Source organism: Ovis canadensis, chromosome 15, assembly GCF_042477335.2.
Source record: "Ovis canadensis isolate MfBH-ARS-UI-01 breed Bighorn chromosome 15, ARS-UI_OviCan_v2, whole genome shotgun sequence".
NCBI lineage: Eukaryota > Metazoa > Chordata > Mammalia > Artiodactyla > Bovidae > Ovis > Ovis canadensis.
In genome coordinates, this window is record NC_091259.1 from 38,696,965 (window position 1) to 38,717,657 (window position 20,693).

The 20,693-nt window shown below is 46.0% G+C and overlaps 1 protein-coding gene across 1 annotated transcript in view; it reads left to right on the forward strand.

The window, feature by feature from the left end:
* Positions 1-20,693, forward strand: part of POU2F3 (POU class 2 homeobox 3) — an 88,529-nt gene that overhangs the window by 20,633 nt on the left and 47,203 nt on the right. Inside the window, exon 3 of the mRNA XM_069554615.1 lies at positions 10,809-10,843. Coding sequence (XP_069410716.1) covers positions 10,809-10,843 — 35 coding nt within the window. The remainder of the gene's footprint in view (positions 1-10,808; positions 10,844-20,693) is intronic.

Sequence of the window (20,693 nt, forward strand, 5' to 3'; positions counted from 1 at the left end):
CTGAGAGATCAGATTTCCATCCCTCCAGGCTGGGCTCCGTGACCCAGCCTCAGTTTCCTTATCTGTAAAACGAGTTGTGAGGCGGGAGTATATCTGTGGCAACTGAAGGAAGTGTGAGCTGTTCTACAAATGTGAGATAGCCTCTTCCATCTAAGTTTTCCCAGCGCACACATGCCCTTCTGAGCCACACAAAGGACATCTGTGTGCCTGTGTGAAGCCCAGGGCCCCACTGCATCTATGCAGTGTCTCTTACCAACCTTAAACCTCTTCCCCTCTCAGGACTGGGGGAGGAGTAGGCTGGGGGCTGGTCTGGAGGAGACCTTTAGGGAACCCCTCGACTGTGGTCAGAAGGCAAGTTCGAGCATCGGAGCTGGGGTTCTGTTCCTGCTTTGCCATGCGTTACCTGTGTGGCCTTTAGCTCATCACTCATCCTGTCTGGGACTCAGTTTCCTCACCTGTCAGTGGTGAGTGCAGCACCGGGAGTCTGTGTGATCCCGTTCAGCACAAGAAAGTGCTAATAGAAAAATAGCAGCCAAGGTACTTCTCTGATCTGTGCCCAGACACTGGATTTCCTTAACAGAGTTTTTCCTTTCAAGTTGGATTTTTATTGTTTTCCAGGGTCAAGGGATGATGAATGGAGACTGGGCTGGGGAACCTGGCCCTTTGACCCCATTCCAGGCCAGGGCCCGAGTCCCTAGTCTCTTTTTATTGGAACCTGACATGTCTGCCCGCATGCTCCTTCAGCTCCTCTGATCACGCTGCCCACTTTGGGCCTGAGTGTGTGGCCAGCAGAAAGTGGGGGCCCCAGGAGTCCCCTCCATAGCTCAGACTGAGAGGAAATGAGGATTCTATTTCCTAAAAAATTAGAAGACCTTGGGGAGGAGCCTTTCATGTATCAAATAATGACAACAAATTATAAAGGGAAGCCAGAGGAGGCTGGGCCTCCGTTTTAGCAAAGGTGGATGAGTGGGCACCCTCTGTCCATGGTCACCCGGCCCCATGCCCCTGACATCTGTGAGAAGGGCCTGGAAAGCAAGGCTTTGCATAATGGCCCAGGTGGAGAAAGTCGCTGGGACACTCACAGGCCATGTTGCCCTTGCGACATCAGTTGTGTTTACTCTGCCATTCTAGAGAAGAAGCTTTAAATCATGAAAATCCACAGATAGTCAGAACTGGAGGGACCTGGGAAGATCTTCCAGTCCTGGGGTAGCAAGTGGGTTTCTTCGGGAGAGCCACTTCTGATCATCGCTGGTGGGCGCTATGCACTGAGTTTAGAAGGAAGTGAGCACAGCGGTCCATCAGCGATGCCTGCCCAGGGCATGTCTCCCTCGCTGCACCTTTGCACCTGCTATCCACAGCTGAGAACACTCAGCCGGTGGGGAACTGCAGCTCTGATCTCCCACTCCATAAGCCAGCATTCTTCCCCCAGCCCATCAAGGTCCTCCTGTGGCCTGTTCTTCAGGTGCCTTCAGGGGCCAGCCTTAGTTTTCTTTGAAACTAAGAAACGCCAAGGCATTTCTTTGCTCCCACGAAGAAAGTGGCATGAATACAGACAGAATTTTTGGCTTTAGTATGTAAGGGAAATTGAAGGCTTTGGAGATCAAGCAACTTGCCCAAAGTCCAGCAGAAAATATCCTTTGCAGTAACCCTCGGGCTCAGTTTACCGTGTGTTCTCTGTACAGAACTCGGGCCATTAGGCCACAGTGCCCAGTCCCTTGGAGGAATCTCAAGTAATAAAAAAAGGTAGGCATAGTGTCTGTGGGGTCCTGGGAAAAACTGGTTGGAATGACCTCACTGGGAAGTCTCTTGGTTTGCTCTGGTGGCTGCCTGCCCAGGAGGGCCTCCAAAGGTGCTGGTTATTTTAATCACTGCTATCCCAGGAAGTGCCAATACATTGCCAAGTAATCATAAAGTGACAGGGGAAGTCTTAGTGGGTTTACCTGGGAGTGGAGCTAGTGAGAAGAGAAGCAGCCCAGAAATGGGAGCGTTTCAGCCTCGTTGCAGAATGCTCCCTGTGTGTTTACCAGTCAGGAGTGAAAAATCCTGCTGGAACAGTTCTCCATTCCTGTGCTTCCACCTCCCTCACCCAGAGAATTGCTCCCCAGGCAAACTCACACCCCAGTGCTGCCAAAGCATGCAAATCAGTGGGCTTGCAAGACTGTGGCTCAGAGGTGGGAAAGCGGAGGGCTGGCCAGCTCCTCCTGTCTCCGGTCCCAACAGGGGTCTTTGCAGGTGGCTGGGACTGCTGACCTGGTGTTCACCAGATGCCAGGGAGGAGAGACAGAGATGGAAGTTGCCTTGACCCCTGTGTCCCTCCTATAGACAGATCCTTGACCTTTCTCACTGGGACTCTGTTGAGTATTACTCCATCCTGGTCTAAGGAAATTCTATCCAGAACCCTGGTGTTCCCCACCAATTCAAGATGCCTCTTACCCTCTTTTAGTCACTGACTATGCGTGTATACTCAGTTGTGTCCAACTCTTTGTGATCCCATGGATTGTAGCCCACCAGGCTCCTCTGTCCATGGAATTCTCCAGGCAAGAATAGTAGAGTGGGTAGCCATTCCCTTCTCCAGAGGATCTTCCCGGCCCAGGGATCGAATCTGGTTCTCCCGCACAGCAGGCAGGTTCTTTACCATCTGAACCCTTCAATTCAAAAACCACTTCTATAACATCTTTGAAATAAGCAGTCTCTGCTTGAGCTCTATTGACATGAAACCATGGGTTTCACTGCTGGACAACTCCACATTTGACACCAGTCTTCCTTATCCTGAGGTGAGCCTGCTTCCTGGCAGCCTCCGCCACTGACCCTTATGGAGCTGGGTTTTAGGAGATGCAGGTTAAGCCTGCTTCATATCCAAACCAATATTTGGGGAAGAAAGAAAAGTACTCTGACATTTACCTAAGAACATACTATGTGCCAGGCATTGGGCCAGGTAGAGCTTTCAAATGTTCCCTCATTGAATTACTTTAAAAAGTTTCATTTTGAAAAACTTCGAATATATAGAAAAGAGAAGAAACAGGTTAACGAACAACCATATACCTACCACCTGGATTTAATAACTTAGCATCTTGCCATATTTGTTTCATCCATTTGGGGAGGGAAATATTTTATTTTTAACTTTTCATTTCAAACATACCTGAAGGTAGACACTAAAATGATGAGCCCCCATATACTCATTGCCTACTGTCAACAGCCATCAAGTTTCTGCCATTCTTGTCACTGAAGTATTTTCTTGCAAACTATAGACATTATAAACATTTCAGTCCTAAATATGGCAGTATGTGTCTCTAAGCCATGAAAGACATTTTCCTTCTTGACCACAGTACTGTTATCACACTTAACAAAATTAATCTCACATAATTCTTGTGGCCATCCTAGGAAGAAGGGTTGACCTAAGGGCAAGTGTCCTCTTCTCTAGGCTAGATATCCTTTCCTCATTTGGTGTGACTTCTAGGCCCCACTCTTGGGCCTCATGCTCTACAGCCAGTTCATCAGGGTCCCTTTTAGAAAATGGTACCCTGAACTGGGCTTGATGCTCTCAGCAGAGATCTGCAAATCTGCATGTCTGCTAACACACAGGTTACCACACACGTGTAGCACACTCCGACCAATATAGGCTTCATGCGCTCATGCACGCTCAGTCATGTCTGACTGTCTGTGACCCCATGCGCCATAGCCCACCAGGCTTCGCTGTCCATGGAATTTTCCAGGCAAGAATACTGGAGTGGGTTGCCTTTTCCTCCTCCAGGGGATCTTCCCCACCCAGTGACTGAACCCACATCTCCAGCATTGGCTTTAGTCAACTGAAGTGCTCCCTTTTTCCAGTTTCTTTTTCACGGGAAGAACACCAGCCTCCTCTCCCTCCCCACAAGGAACTGCAGTTTGTTTATTTCCAAACATGTCTGCCAATAAACAGAAATGGGAATCATTTTTTTTGTTTTGTTTTCGTTGGGATGGGAGAGATATATTGAAGTGAAGTGATGTGAAAGTCGCTCAGTCGTGTCCAACTCCTTTTGGGTTGGCCAAAAAAGTTCATTTGGGTTTTTCCCTGTAAAGAACTTTTTGGCCAATCCAGTATTATATTTCTTTAGGAGATTGAGTCTCTTTGAAAATGTGAAATATGGAGTACAGATATTTTGATGGTCATTTATCTTTAAGTATGCACCCATGAATTTTTAATCACTGTAGTTATTCGCTGTGATTATTTCTATAATTTTAGTTTGAGATTGGTTATTGGTTTTGTTGAAAAAACTCTTTGAGGTTTCACATCGTAACCCAGAGTCTTTTGTTTAAGCTTTATTGAAGTGTTACTGGTAAATAAAATTGTAAGATGTTTACAGTGCATATCATGTGATTTGGTATGTGTATACATGGTGAAAGGATTCCCACAGTCTAGTTAATTAACACATCCATCACCTCTATATTTACCTTTTTATGTATGAGACAGAACATTTAAATTCTACTCTCTTAGAAAATTTTAATTGTTCAGTACAGTGTTATTAACTATAGCTACCATGTTAGAGACTTCCCTGGTGGCTCAGCAGTAAAAAACCTGCCTGCAAATGCAAGAGACATGGTTCCATCCATGGGTCAGGAAGATCCCCTGGAGGAGGAAATGGCAACCCTCTCCAGTCTTCTTGCGTGGGAAATCTCATGGACAGAGGAGCCTGGTGGGCTGCAGTCCATGGGGTCACAAAGAGTCAAGACACGACTGAGCAACTAAATAACAACGCCACCTTGTTATACATTAGATCCTCAGACTTGATTCCTCCAATAGCTGAAAGTTTTTACCCTTTTAGCATTTCTCCCATCCCTCCAGTGTCTGGTAACCCACTTTCCACTCTCTGACTTTTTTTTGAGTTTGAGTTTGACTTCTTTTTCTTTTGATTCCACATAGAAGTGATCTTTGCAGTATTTACTTGACTTTCTCAGTCTGACTGATTTCACTTGGCATAATGCTCTCAAGGTCAATCCATGTAGCTGCAAATGGCAGAATTTCCTTCTTTCTTGGGGCTGAATAATATTCCACCATTAGACATATATATATATATACATATATATATATATATATATATATATATATATATATGCACACACACGGCATTTTCTTTACCCATTCATGCACTGATGGGCTATAACTGAAACTGTTTCCTTAACTTGGCTGTAGTGAATAATCCTGTGGTGAACAAGGGAGTGAAGCCAACTCTTTGATATCCTGTTTTCATTTCCTGTGGATATATACCCAGAGTTAGGTTACCGGATCATATGTAGATAGGCTTAAAGGCAGAAAAGCATATAATATTAAACATAACACTTACCACCTTAATCATTTCTTAATTCAGCCTCCTCTATCTTTTATGTATACAGGTGACTTTCTTAAAACCTAAATATAAGGCTTAGATTTATTCCTGTTACATATTATCTTGTTGGTTTTTGCCTTCTATTCAGTTCAGTTCAGTTCAGTTCAGTCACTCAGTCGAGTCTGACTCTTTGCGACCCCATGAATCGCAGCACGCCAGGCCTCCCTGTCCATCACCAACTCCCAGAGTTCACTCAAACTCATGTCCGAGTCAGTGATGCCATCCAGCCATCTCATCCTCTGTCGTCCCCTTCTCCTCCTGCCCCCAATCCCTCCCAGCATCAGAGTCTTTTCCAATGAGTCAAATCTTCACATGAGGTGGCCAAAGTATTGGAGTTTCAGCTTTAGCATCAGTCCTTCTAATGAACACCCAGGATTGATTTCCTTTAGGATGGACTGGTTGGATCTCCTTGTAGTCCAACAGACTCTTAAGAGTTTTCTCCAACACCACAGTTCCAAAGCATCAATTCTTCAGCACTCAGCTTTCTTCACAGTCCAACTGTCACATCCATACATGACCACTGGAAAAAGCATAGCCTTGACTAGATGGACCTTTGTTGGCAAAGTAATGTCTCTGTTTTTTAACATGCTATCTAGGTTGGTCATAACTTTCCTTCCAAGGAATAAGCATCTTTTAATTTCATGGCTGCAATCACCATTTGCAGTGATTTTGGAGCCCCAAAAAATAAAGTCTGTCACTGTTTCCCCATCTATTTCCCATGAAGTGATGCGACCAGATGCTATGACCTTCGTTTTCTGAATGTTGAGCTTTAAGCCAACTTTTTCACTCTCCTCTTTCACTTTCATCAAGAGGCTTTTTAGTTCCTCTTCACTTTCTGCCATAAGGGTGGTGTCATCTGCATATCTGAGGTTATTGATATTTCTCCTGGCAATCTTGATTCCAGCTTGTGTTTCTTCCAGCCCAGCGTTTCTCATGATGTACTCTGCATGTAAGTTAAATAAGCAGGGTGACAATATACAGCCTTGCTGTACTCCTTTTCCTATTTGGAACCAGTCTGTTGTTTCATGTCCAGTTCTATTAGAATCAACCAAAATATTTTCTAATCCTGATTACATCATCCAGCTGAGTTAATTTTGCTCTCTGCTTTAAATCACCTCCAAATTTGATCAACATCTATCCTGCTTACTTGCCTAAACTATTGATTATAGCCTAATACTTGGTTCCCTCTGTGTTGGACTCTGGGCACAGTGAGTTTATTGGGAAAATTGTATGAGTACAGGAGTTGAGAGATCCAAGCTTTAGTCCAAAAATCAGAGTCTCTGAGGCTGTGTGACCACCACAAGGTGCTTCCCTCTGAGGGTGGACTTCAGTATCCTTCCAACTCTAAAAATAATGCACTGGTCTTTCTGGGTGTCTGTCCTGCTTTGTTTTTTCCTACAAGTGACTGCCATCTTCCAAAGCCAGAGCTTATATAATAGAATGTGTTCAGATTCCTGCAGATGGAGGGACCCGTGGTTTCTTAGATCTGAATAGGAGATCCATTTCAGGTGCAATTTCTTAGTTACTTGGATCAGTTAAACATGCATTTATTAAGCTCCTACTATGTGTTAAATGCTGTTAAAGGCTCTCAGAGTACAAAAATGAGTAAGAAGAAATAACCCTGGCCTCTGCTGCTGCTGCTGCTAAGTCGCTTCAGTCGTGTCCAAGTCTGTGCGACCCCATAGACGGCAGCCCACCAGGCTCCGCCATCCCTGGGATTCTCCAGGCAAGAACACTGGAGTGGGTTGCCATTTCCTTCTCCAATGCATGAAAGTGAAAAGTGAAAGTGAAGTCGCTCAGTCGTGCCCGACTCTTCGCGACCCCATGGACTGCAGCCTCCCAGGCTCCTCCGTCCATGGGATTTTCCAGGCAAGAGTACTGGAGTGGGGTGCCATTGCCTTCTCCAACCCTGGCCTCTAGGAACTCACAATTTCATGAGGAAAACAGACACAGAAAACACTGACTCTAAAATATGTGGTAGGGCTTTCCTGGCGATCCAGTGGTTTAGAATCTGCCCCAGAGCAACTAAGCCCATGGGCCACAACTACTGAGCCCATGTGCCACAACCAAGACCTGTGCTCCACAGCAAGAGAAGCCGCCAGAGTGAAAAGCCCACATCTGGCCACTGGAATAGCCTCAGCTCGCCACAGCTAGAGAAAGCCTGTGCACAGCAACAGCGCAGCACAGCCAAAACTAAATATATTTTTAAAATATCTAGTTGTGTCAGGTATTGATTCAAAATCCAAGTCCTTCTAACCACCTCCACGGCTGCCCTTCTGTCCTGTGCACTGCCCTCTCTCACCTGACCGACTGCATGGCCTCCCTTCCCCCTTGCTTATCCCTACAGCTGATTACCACGGGTTTATTTATTTTTGGCCATGCCACATGACATACAGGAACTTCCCCAACCAGGGATTGAACCCGTGCCCACTGCATTTGGAGCATGGAGTCTTAATTACTAGACCACCAGGGAAGTCCCTGATCACAGCAGGTTTAAGCACTGAAGTCAATTCATGTAACTCCTCTGCTCAAAACCCTCTGATCACTTCCCAGCGTCCTTGGCATGAAAGCCAAAGTCTTCGGCATGACCTGCCTTCCAGAGCCACGTCATCTTGCCCTGGGCCACACCCATCCCCTTCTCTCCAGCCCTACTGGTCTCATCACTGTTCCTCAACAGGCAAGCCTGTTCTTGCCTCGCACAGGCCTCGATCCCTCTGTCTAGAATGATCTTCCCAGACCACCCTGATTATGAACAGCCTCTGACACTCTTCTCCTGACCATCACTATTGTTTTCCATAGTAACTCTTTCTAAATGAAATTGTGTATTTGTTTTCATATTCCTTTTATGTCTCTTCAACTAGAAAAGAAGCTCTGTGTGGCCAGGGACTTCATCTGGTTTTCCAGCATGATATTTCAAGTGCCTAGAACAGTGCTTGGTATATAGAGTGTATTTTGTGGGATGAATGAATTTGTTCTTTGGTCATATTTTAAAATTACCCCCTTACAAGGCTACATTTACAATGTCATGAAAAAAATTTTTTAATACAAAAGCAATTTTATCTTTAAGTCTAGTCTCTGCACACACACTATTTTCGGTCCTTGGGCCCTTCCCATTTTAGCTCCCCTCTCAGATTAGCTTATTTAATCTCAAAATCAGACTGCTATTCAGAGATGACTTCTTGTCCCACCTATTGCCTCTTTCTCGGAATCCCATAGCCCTTAACTTCTGCTGTCATCTTGCCAGCCCAGCTGCTCTCGGGGATGCTTCACAACCAATCATACCGGCAAGGGCCAAGCTTATCTATCATTTAGAGCAGAGCAGAGCAGAGGGAAGGGGGCTTCAGTTAAAGCTCCAGAGGATTCTCCTGGACCCCATTCATTCATCTATCAGGTGCTTCTTGAGCCTCTGACCAATGTTAGGAACTACAGTGGTCTTTGAGGACAAAAGTACTGTCATCATTCTGGTTTTCAAGGAATTCATAGACCAGAGGGAGAGAGAGACATGCAGACAAGAAAAGGAGTTCCATGACAGGTGCCATAGGGCAGGTAGAGAGGGGAGAGGGACCAACTTTGTGAAAGGGAACAGGGCATGGAGGCATGGAAATGGGAGAGGTGTGGCGTGTTTGGACGTGTGGATCTTTCCATGTGACTGGAGCACAGGGTACCTGGAAGGGAGGAAGGTGAGATCATGAGAGGCGGAAGACAGAGCAGGGAAGGTAGGCGGAAACCAGATCATACGGGGAATTATTTGTTATACTAAGAAATTTGGACTTCATTCCAAAGCTATTGAGGAACCAATGGAAAGCAGAATTTTTTTTTTTTAATGAAAAATAACTTTGTTAGTACAAAGTGATAACCATCATCTGAGCCTTTGGCGAGTCGTAGTATAATAGTAACATCAAAGATTGTTGATCACAGATCACCATGACAAATATAATAATAATGAAAAAGTTTCAAATATGTCGAGGATTACCAGAATGTGATAAACTTGAATATACATTATTACATAATGTCATTGTGTTCAGGTTTTCTTTTTTCCTCTAGTAAGTTTTGTCATCCCAATGCCAGATGATTATCATTCTTACTTCCTGGAGAATTTCTTTTCTTATTTAAGTTGCATTCTGCCATTTTTATTAAGGGCTGACCAAGCCAAAGCCAGATGTGCACCCTCTGCATTTGTGGCAAATCTGTTAAGGTCTGAATTCATTCACATGTTCATTTATTCATTCATTCAACCGATGCAATATTTTAAAATTGTTTTTAAAATTTTATTTATTTATTATTGGCTGTATGTAGAATCTTTATTGTGGCTCAGGCTTAGTTATCTCATGCATGTGGGATCCCTGACCAGGGATTGAACCCACATCGCCTGCTTGGTCAGGCAGATTCTTGACCACTGGATGACCAGGGAAGTCCCAACCAATATAATTTGAACTCCTGTTATGTACTAAGCCCAGTGCTAGGCTCGGGGTGTATGGCATTTAATATCATTTTCTTGCCATTATAGAGCCAGTTATCCATGGGGCACAAAGGAAGATTGTTTGGTAGCTTCTGCCCTAAGGAGGTATATGAATAGGAAACTTAATTTTAGCAAAGAATGGAAGCATTTCTCTAATAGCTATATATTTAAGCAAATTTTGGTCTGTCCATAAATGGAATACTATATAGCCGTTAAAAATTATCTTTGCAAGCACAGGAGAAAGGTTTATGATGTTCCTTAATGGTGTAGGAGAAAGGTTTATGATACTCACTAGAAAAAGCAGAGTAAAAATCTGTACAGAGTGGTATATATCAGTTAGGAAAAGCAAGCATAAAAAAGGTCATGAAATATACAAAAATATTCATTGTAGCTGTTTGCAAGTTGATTTTTCTGCTACTTTTTCTATATAAAAATTTTTTTCTATTAAGCACACCTTTAATTTTTCAACTGAACATTTACTATAAAGGGAAAAAGATGAATAAAACAAAGAATGAAAGTTGGGGGACAGGTGATAGAAACAGGGGTGACAGTCATCTACCTGACATGATTTAGATCCCATTAACCCCGGAGGGCTGGGATAGTGGAGGGACTTCTTGCCTTCGGGCAATTCCTTTAGGACCCATGGCTGGTCATCCCTTGCTTTTCCAGAAAGCCTGTTTCAGAACTTCTGTCTGAGGACATCCGGCAGAAGCATTCTGGTATGGCAAGTTCTAATCCCAGTTAGATTCTAGATGACTTTGGACAAGTCAGTCTCCCCTTTGCTTGTCTGGTTACTCCCTTCTTGAAGAAAAATTTTCAAAGACTGTCCCAGGAAACAGAATAAACAAAAAAAGTCTGGCCACAGGGCAGGCAAGTGTACTTTTTCAAAATAAAGAGAAGCTCATCCTGACATCCTGTTTCCCTTTAACTTTCAGTCTCTTCCAATCTTGCTAGCTATTAATATTTTTTTTTTTTTATCTTTTCAGGAAATGATCGAAATGGCTTAGATTTCAACAGGCAGGTAAGGACATTCAGAAGAAAAATTTATTCTATAAATTTTAGGGGTCATTCATACTATGTCAAGTGTGGGGACACAAAGAAGATAAAGGGAAGTGTTCAAGGGTGTTTATTTATAGACTCATCACTCTCAGGATTGGTAGGGGTATTTCAAGAGCTTTTGCAACCCACATCTCCTGAATTGGCAGGAAAATTCTTTACCACTAAGCTACCTGGGAAGAAGACAAAAGGGTAGGCTTCAGTTAAAGACACATCTAGGTAAACTACGAGGAAGGACTTCTAGCCACTGAGCTTTATCAAACACTGGAAGAGCTACCAAGGGAAGGAGGCTGTAGAATAAGCTTCTCTCTCAACATCTTTAAAAATAAGACAAGGACTTCCCTGGTGCCTAAGATCCAGTGCCTAGGACTCTGAGCACCCAATGCAGGAGTCCCAGGTTCCATCCCTGGTCAGGGAACTAGATCCCACATGCTGCAACTAAAGATCTTCAACTAGGATCCTATGTGCCCCAGCTAAACCCCAGCTCAGCCAGATAAATAAGTATTTATTAAAAAAAAAAAAAAAAAGATGAAACAGATTCTCACCTAAGAGACAGTTTGGCCAGGTGTGTTTCCAGGGCAGGAGGATGGAGGATATGCCTGAGGATTCTGTGACCCTGAAGGAGCCCTCCATGGTTGGGGTGTGGCCCCTTGCCTGTTCTTCCTGAGCATCGCGGCCCAGGGTACGCCTCTCCCAGTCCCTTGGATGAGATGCGCACGGAGTAGCCCATCCACACCAAGACATGGCAGCACTAGCCCAGCCTGGAGGGGGCCTGCTCCACAGGCCTGGTGGGTTTGGCTGCCTGTGTGATCTTTTTGAAGCTGGGGAAAACGTTGCAGTTAGGACAGGGCTGGGGGCATCCCCTCTGGGCCCAGCAGCCTACCGAGAGGCCCCTGATCCTTTGAACTTCTTTAGGGATAAGGTTTCCTCACCATTCGGGAGAAAGTTTCCTGGTTTCTGTCAGGGGAGGACCTCACTGGAGTTTGCTTCTCTTGGATAAGCCTCATCAGGGCGAAGAGGAGGGCAATCCCACCCTCCCCTGGGAAGGGTTTTTGCATTTCTCATTAATGACAAGAACAAACAGAAGAGATTTTTTCCTTTTCTTTTCCCTTTCAGTGCACAGGCTTCTCTATTTGTGTTACGCAGGCTCCAGAGCGTGTGGGCTCAGTAGTTGCAGCATGAAGGTTAGTTGCTCCATGGCATGTGGGATCTTAGTTCCCCGACCACGGTTCGAACCCACATCCCCTGCATTGCAATGTGGATTCCTAATCACTGAACCACCAGAGAAGTCCCACAAGAGACCTTTTCTTTAGAGGGGTGGGAATTTTGGAGTAAGAGAGGCTCTGCTGGTCACACTCCTTTACACACTTAGACTGGCACTCACCTCTGTGCACAAACACACACATCCACGCCCTCCCTATGAATCCACCTGGCTTCCTCTCATTCTGCCTTTCAGATGCCATCAGATACCAGCACCCACACCCTCACATTCACACCAGCTCACCTGTGGACCTGCAGGTGGGCACTAGAATTTCTCAGGTCCCTAAATTGATAGTGATACCCTCGAGCTTCATGACAAGGGAAGTAAGCCAACATTTACAGACCCTCAGGCAGTAGGTGAGGTGCTTCTGGCACTTTGTCTCATTTGATCCTTACTATTCTCACCTTACATAGGTAAGGAAATCACTTCCCAGGCAGCCCCACCTGATTTGGGGAAGGGTTTGAGAGGTTAAGTAATTTGCCAAAGGTCACACACATTGGTTAACTGGCGGAGCCAGGGCTTGAACCCACATCTCTTTGACTCCCAAGCTAATTTTTCCCATGATGCCTTGCAGCACCCTCCTCCCCAGTCCCTCAATTCCCCTGTCCCTGAAAATGCACACCGTCCTTAGGGAGAGGCCTGGGAGCCAGCAGCTGAGCGTGACCTCACCGTGACTAACTTGGAGGAAGTGGGAGGTGCAGGGAACAGGGAGGGGAAGAAACAGTGTTGTGTAGGAGTCGTCTTTGTGTCTGATACCGAGAAGGGTTGGCGGACACGGGAAAGCAAAGGCTAAGCCACCGCCTTTGGAGAAGCTCTGGTTGGAAGACCCCAAGCCAGTTGGTGCCATGGGGAATTGCAGCCAGGCTCTGGATACACTGCCTGCCATCTTGAGGTTGCATGAACAAGGGACCTTTACTCATCAGGAAGTTTCATGCTGAGCCTGTTAACTTCCTGATCCCAGGAAAGCAGCCTGAGCCTGTTTGGGAGATAATAGTGAGCTGACCCAGAAGCAGGGCCACCCCTAAGTCCCTCGGAAAGATTAATTCAGAGCTGGGAGGCACCAGGACAAGGCCAGATCCCTGGACAGGGAGTCTGAGGCCCTGAGGGCCAGTGCTGTTGCACCGTACACGATCCTCGTCTCCGTTCTGGGCCTTGGTGTCCTCACGAATAAAAGAAAGATGTTTGCATGACATGGTTGCCAAAGCCCCTGCAGTCTGTATGTTATGGTCCCATCAATTTTCTCATGCCATATTCTGTTTGGTTATGCTTCCGCATTCCTTTCATGTTTTTCTTTGAAGAAAAACAGGGAAGAAAGTGTCCATTTCTTTACTCTGAGCTGTAGAGAGTGAGGAGAAAATGTCACATGAAATCTTTCCAGCCTTTATGATCTCGTGTGACCCAGAGAAAAGAATCTTTTTGAAATTTAAGGGTCAGAGACCGAAGGACCCAGCAGGCTGGATCTGGGGCTAACCATTCATTCTTTGAATACTTAATCATTCCTAAGGGCTAGATAGAGGGTGTCATTTGTAAGATGATAAATTGCCAACAGACTCTGTAGTGAATTCTGTTAAGACAGAAGAGTGCTGAGTTCTGAGATACTGCACAGTGATGTCACCATAGAGATGGCATCCAAAGTGGGTGACAAGGGAAGAGTATGGGATTTGACTGGCAGAGAGGAACAACAAGAATATTCTTGTTGCTGTGAAAGAAGTCTCACTACATAAAAGGAAACTATGAGAAGGTCAGCATGGGATGTGATGGTGGAAGATGAGGCTGGACAGATTGTGTAGAACTTTGAATGCCCAGCAAAGAAGTTTGGATCTATCCTGTGGACAGTAGGGAGCCACTAGGGTTTTTCAAACAACACTAGTTTCGCTTAATGGAAGAGTGTTAGAAGTGGGTATGGGTGAGGAGGGAGGAAAGATGAATGGACTGATGTGAGAGAGGCCCATGGGATGCTGTTGAAGTAGGAGGAAGTGGGCAATGCCAAGGAGTGGGATGAAGCACCCAGACATAGAGCCAGATGGCCTACGTTTGAGTCCTGGGCTTTGCACTACCTGGCATTGTGACCTTGTATAAGTTACTCAACTTCTGTATTTCTCTGGGGAGAATACTGGTACCTATCTCACAGGACTGTTGTGAGTGTGTACCTCTTTGACAATGTCTAGAATATATATATACTGTATAGGTATTTGCAATTGTTATTCCTGTGTCAGCAAGCATGAAGAAAATGAAGTCATTCAGTCATGTCCGACTCTTTGCGACCCCATGGACTAGAGCCTACGAGGCTCCCCCATCCATGGGATTTTTCCAGGCAAGAGTACTGGAGTGGATTGCCATTTCCTTCTCCAGGGGATCTTCCCAACCCAGAGCAAAAGAGAGTCCAGTTTGGGAGATATTTCTGGTATACAATCAGGAGGATTTTGGCAACAAATTGGAGATGGGCAGCAAAGGAAGGGGAAAGGTCTGGCACAATTCTTGTGTTTCTGGCTTGGATGCTGAACATTAGTGGGGCTGTGATCAGAGATCAAGAGGATGGGAGGTCCAGCCAGTTTTTCCAGATGATAGGAGGAGGAAGAAGGGCAGATAATGCTCTATAGGTGCTCAATATATGATGCGAAACTCAGATCTAGAGCCAGCAGACAGGTCAGGATGCATACTGAGGCGTCACCATTGAATGGTGTTAATCCTAGTGATGGGAAGGAGTGAGGTCACCTTGGGAGGTGTTGCAGACTGGGATGAGAATCCAAAGAAGACCTGGAGAGAAGGAACATGTCAGGGACAGGCTGAGGAACAGGTACCCATAGATGAGACTAAGAAGGAGTGGTGAAAGGGACGGATGGAGAACCACACCCACAGAGGAGAGATTTTCACGAAGGCGGGGACAACAGCGTCAGAGTGCACAGAGATGTTGTACAGCCCCACCTGGGAAGTGGCCATGGTCTGGCAGTGAGGTGAACGGTGCTAGTCTCATCGTGGCATCATGATGAGAACAGATACCAGGTTGCTATGGGGTGCGGGGAGGGGAGGAGGGGTTAGGACCTGATGGAGATGAGGACTACAGAATTCCCTTCCAAGGAGGGGGATGATGAAGAGACAGAGATGTCGGCCGAAGATGGAGACAGTGTGAAGAGATGGTCTGGGGGGATGAGGGAGGCTTTGGGGGGCTGTGGGCCTGGGGAGAGTAGGCCTGGGGGGATGAGGGAGGCTCTGGGGGTCTGTGGGCCTGGGGAGAGATGGGAGATGCAGTAGAGAAGACAGAAGAGGGAGAACATGGATGGAGGATTTAGCCGAGAAGAGGGGGGCGGGGGTGAGGGCTAAGCACCCTGTCAGCGAGTTCAGGAGCCCGAGGGACAGCCTTCCAGTCTCGGAGTTTCTCTGCTTCCACTTCCTGCTCTTTGGACCAGCAGCTAACTTCAGAACTTTAGGGAGTATTATTGACTCACAGGGCTTGGAGAGCCCACAGTGACACACGCACACCTGGACAGCCTGGCGCCGCTCTGTGCTGATGGCTTCTGGGCCCCTCATCAATCCAGGGCCATGGGTGTCCATCAGAACTATCAGCATGGTGTCTCCACCTGTGCTGTGGAATGCTGTCTGGCCAGAAGACTTCACAAACGCTCTCTGAAGCCAGAAGAGAGTCTGAAGCAGGTTGGCAGGTATCTTTGTCTCTGAGCATCCTGCCCCCAAAGCTGAGAGCCAGCAACCTGAGGTTCTGTCTCAGCCCCAGGCCTGGCAGTATTCTCAACTCATCTGCTCCTACAACAGGAGGAGCTTTCCTTGTGGCTCAGCTGGTAAAGAATTCACTTGCAATGTGGAAGGCCTGGGTTGGATCCCTGGGTTTGGAAGATATCCTGGAGAAGGGAAAGACTACCCACTCCAGTATTCTGGCCTAGAGAATTCCATGGACTGTATAGCTCATGGGGTCGCAAAGAGTCGGACACGACTGAGCGTCTTTCACTTTCACTAAGCCACCTGAGTAGTAATTGGGCTTCCCTGGTGGCTCAGACGGTAAAGCATCTGCCTGCTGTGTGGGAGACCCGGGTTCGATCGCTGGGTTGGGAAGATCCCCTGGAGAAAGAAATGGCAATGCACTCCAGTACTCTTGCCTGGAAAATCCCATGGACAGAGGAGCCTGGTAGGTTATGGTCCATGGGGTTGCAAAGAGTCAGACACGACTGAGCAACTTCACTTTCACTTTCCATGATGGAGGCAGGACCAGGCTCTCAAGCTGGGGCGTGAAGGTCTGCAGTGAAGACATAGTGAGTCTTCCAAGGAGGGCCGGCCCCACTCTAGCTGAGCACCAGAGGGTGAGGGAGGAGGGAGGCAATTACTTGACCACATTTGACCATTTAGTCCCACAAACCTGTGCCTAGCTTGGGTAGTGAGGAGGAGTCAGAGAAGGGTAGAACAAGGTCCCTGCCCACAAGAGCTCCCAGTTGGTGGGAAGAAAACACAGTGGAAGATGCAGGGGGTTGGAGGAAGGCAGGGGGAGGGAAGGAAGAGAGGGGAGTCCTTGCATTATACTAATGCCAGTGGGGCTGATTCAGGGAGTCTCAGAAAGGACTAGAGCATAGGGATAGCGCTAGGGATAGAGCTAGGGATAGAGCTAGGGATAGGGGGCCCAATAAGCTGGAGGGAGACTCTGAGACCTCCTTGTGAAAGACCTCGGAGGATGAAAATTAAGGATCATGAAAGTCTTGATCCCCTGAGGCTTGCTTCCATCTGCGGCAAAATCCAGCTCCCGGTCCTGTACTTCCAGGTGGAGGCAGGATTGTTGATGGTGGATGGGCAGACTAAGGGAAGAGATTGAGGAGCCAGCCAACTACATTTTGCTCAACCCTAACCAAAGACTCTGATGCTGGGAGGGATTGGGGGCAGGAGGAGAAGGGGATGACAGAGGATGAGATGGCTGGATGGCATCACTGACTCGATGGACGCGCATCTGATTGAACTCCGGCAGTTGGTGATGGACAGGGAGGCCTGGCGTGCTGTGATTCATGGGGTCGCAAAGAGTCGGACATGACTGAGCAACTGAACTGAACTGAAGCAGTAAGGTTGGGTTTTAGTATGTTGACCTATAACATCCCTCTTTTTCTCCCGCCCAGGTACCAAAGCAATTGAAAAACACAGATGCAGGAGTCAGACAGATAGAGCTGCAAGGGAGACATGATTGTTTGTTTTTAACTCAGTGCACTTTTATTGGCAAAAAGAAAGTAAAACTTTCACCCTAGGAAACATTGCTATAAAAATCATTTAACAACAAAATTATAAAGACAGAGTAATGACAAAAATAGTGGTTAATTCTATCAGAGAGCTTAGATGGACAAAATATATATAGTAAACATCAAAACATATCTCTTATTTCTTTGTCAAACAAAAGAAGGACAACAATACAGTATTACTTTTAGGTGATATCCTTTATAAAGGTACAATTTATTTTAAAAGATTGCACTTGAACAATAGGCCAGAACTTATTTTCAATTAACTGGTTGGGGGACATGGTTTTGATGTGTTGCCATAATGGACTTTCAAAGACCTTGCTCCAGAACTGAATATATCCACCCAGCACACATAGAGTTGGTAGAGAACAGACTTTCAAGTACCCTCCTAGCCAAGAGTTAGGTCCCAGAAGGGACCAAGTCACACATATCCATTTCACTCTAAACCTGTGCTTCTCAGCCTGATCAGATTCAATATCCCTTATAACAGGGTGCTATAAAATCCCCTTAATATCCTCGAATGAAACTTATAGAAAACATACCTAAAAATCAGCAGGATACTCTAATTTGAATAATGACTCAAAGGAGAATGAAAAAAAATTAAATAATATATATTTCAGCAAGTAAATCCTCATGAAGACTCCCCCGGAAGGTTTGATGAGATAATATGATGTTTATATGAATGGGACAGACACAAGTACAGACTGATATTGGTATGCTATACTGGCAGCTCAAAAGCCATGATTTTCCAAAATGTTTAGCAAACTCTTGATAAACTTCCAAACAAAGTAAAATATAATCTTTCTTCAATTTATGCAGAAAATGGCATCCCAGAAAAAGGCAATGCATATTAAAAGTATGCAAAAAGTACAGTGTGCCCACCTAAAAACTGGAATTGGGGACTTTCCTAGCAGTCCAGTGGTTAAGATTCACACTTCCAATCTTCCAGTGCAGGGGACGTGAGTTCAATCACTGGTTGGGTTCATCCCTGATTGGGAAACTAAGATGCCACCTGCTGCATGGAGTCAAACGGAAAAATAAAAAATCTGAAATTGGGTTCTAGGCTCGTGTGATTATAGGCAGGCTATTTACTGACACAAGTGTCTGGTGGGTATTTGAAAGCCAGATACAAGTTGTACAGAACACAAGCAAGTGTTTCTTGGCTATTGCCGTCTTCTGCATCACAGGATGTCTAGAATGTCTGTCCTCTGCCTGGTAAATGCGAATAGAACCTCCTAGTTATTAAGACAGAAAACCCACCACACAGATTTCAGAGAATGGCTTTCAGGTTTCCTCTCACCCCCACCCCACCCTCCACCATGAGGAGAGCTGACCTAGACTCACCCGGGACACAGAGCCTTCTACAGGAGGCAGAGGGCAAGGTGTTCCTGTGGCTATGATCCTTCCACACAGAAAGACAAGGCAGTGAAATATGGAGGCTCCCCAGCACTGGGAAAAGGTACCCCAAATAACACACAGACCTGCCCTCAGAGAACTCGCTTGCTATTCCACAGGGAGACAGGTCTGAAAAGTGCCTTAAAATGTCAGAACAAGGGGTATGTAAACCAGTGCAGCCTCAACAGGGACTAAGCGGGGCTTGTTGAGTCACAGGGTAGATGGAGGACAGAATTCTGAGGCAGGAGATGGTCGGTGAGACAAAATGACTCCTTTCTCCAAAGTGTTTCCCCCATCATAGTCAAGATAATATAACAATAGAAATATTTATTAGTAGTAGATATTTATTATTATTAAATGATAATAAATCCTGCCTGTGCACAGGTGCTGAGTGCTATGTGCTTCGTTTTTATTGTTCCTTTTATTACTTAGAACACTCCTGTGAGGTCTTCGGGGTCATTCCAACTCCATAGATTAGAAAACTGAGGCACTGAAAGGTTAAGGAATTTTCCCAACATCCCTTCATCCAGAAGTAGGGAATTTAAGGCTAGACCAGCCAAACTCCAGACTCCATGCTTCTTCTGCTCCACGGCCCCTCTTGTCTGGGAGGAGGTGGTCCCATGTAGTTGAGCCAATTGTCTGTATTGGTCAACCTCCCCGTGTTTCACTGTCCTCACCTGAAGATGAGAACAGTCATCAGGCCTCCTTTCCAGGCATGTTGTAAGGGTTAATTACAGTTAAGACACAGAATAGGCCCTGACATACAGTCATTGACCAATAAACATTAGCTGCTATTATTTCTGATGAATGAGAACCCATAATTTTCTCTTCCCCTTCTCTCCTTGGGTGGCTGCTCTGCTGAGCTTGCACCAGTTTAGATGGGCTGCCAGTGGTACTAGAAGGAAATTTTTTTTCTGAGATGCACGATCTCTCCATCTAAGCTTCGCCCTATCCACCCCAAGCTTGGATGGGAAGCAACTGATGAATGTCTTCGCTTTTGGAGAGGTGGGAATTTGTCCTCCTTTGCCAATCATCCACTGCTGTTTGGCTTGAGGCTCAGATGTCAATGGTCTCTGTTCGTGGCCTGAGCAGCAGCCTCAGTATTTAGATGGATTGAGCCTTATTTAGAGCAGGACTGTGAGGAGCAGGTAGGAACAGAAGCAGCCAGGGTTCTCAGGAGGCCTGGTCCTGGGACACCCTGGTGGACCTTAGAGCCACCAACACCGCCACAAAGCCCCTCTTGGGCACTGGGTGTGGGGCCAGCTCGTTCCGGCTGCAGCAATGGCACAAGCCCATGGGTGCCTCTAGACGGGGAGTGGGAGACCGAACGTTCCTCTCCACTCATGTGTGGGCTGGAGAGCAGAGAGGACACAAGAGGAGAAGGAAAGGGTCAGACCTTCTCCCCCTGATTCTGCGGGGATCCAAAAGAGGGCTTTCTTTGGAGATTTGAATGAGTTGCCTTTGATGGGTCTAGATTCTGGTAAAGAAGGGCCAGTTCATCCCCTTCTCATGTAGGAGTCTTTTTTGGAGCAGGAGTCTTGAAAAAGAAGCTGGATTTGGCTCGAATGGAATAAGAAATTAATACCATCCTGAGTTGAAAGGCAGTAGGCTGTGCCTTCCATAAGCAGTATCTCATTGGAACCTCACAGCAACCCAGAGCAATAGCTTTTAGAATTCCCAATTTACAGATGAGAAAACGGAGTCCAGAAAGGTCAAGAGACTTTCCTGGATTCAAACCGTGGATGATGGAATGTGCCAGGCACTTTACCTAAAGTTCTATCTTATTTGATATTACTTAATCCTTACGACAGCCGGGTGAGGTAAGCGTGATTATTCCCATTATACAGCTGGGGTAACTATAACTCAGAGCGGTTAAGTAATTTACCCAAGGTGGAGCTCAGATGTGCAGCAGGCCTGTCTGATCCTACCCTGTGGCA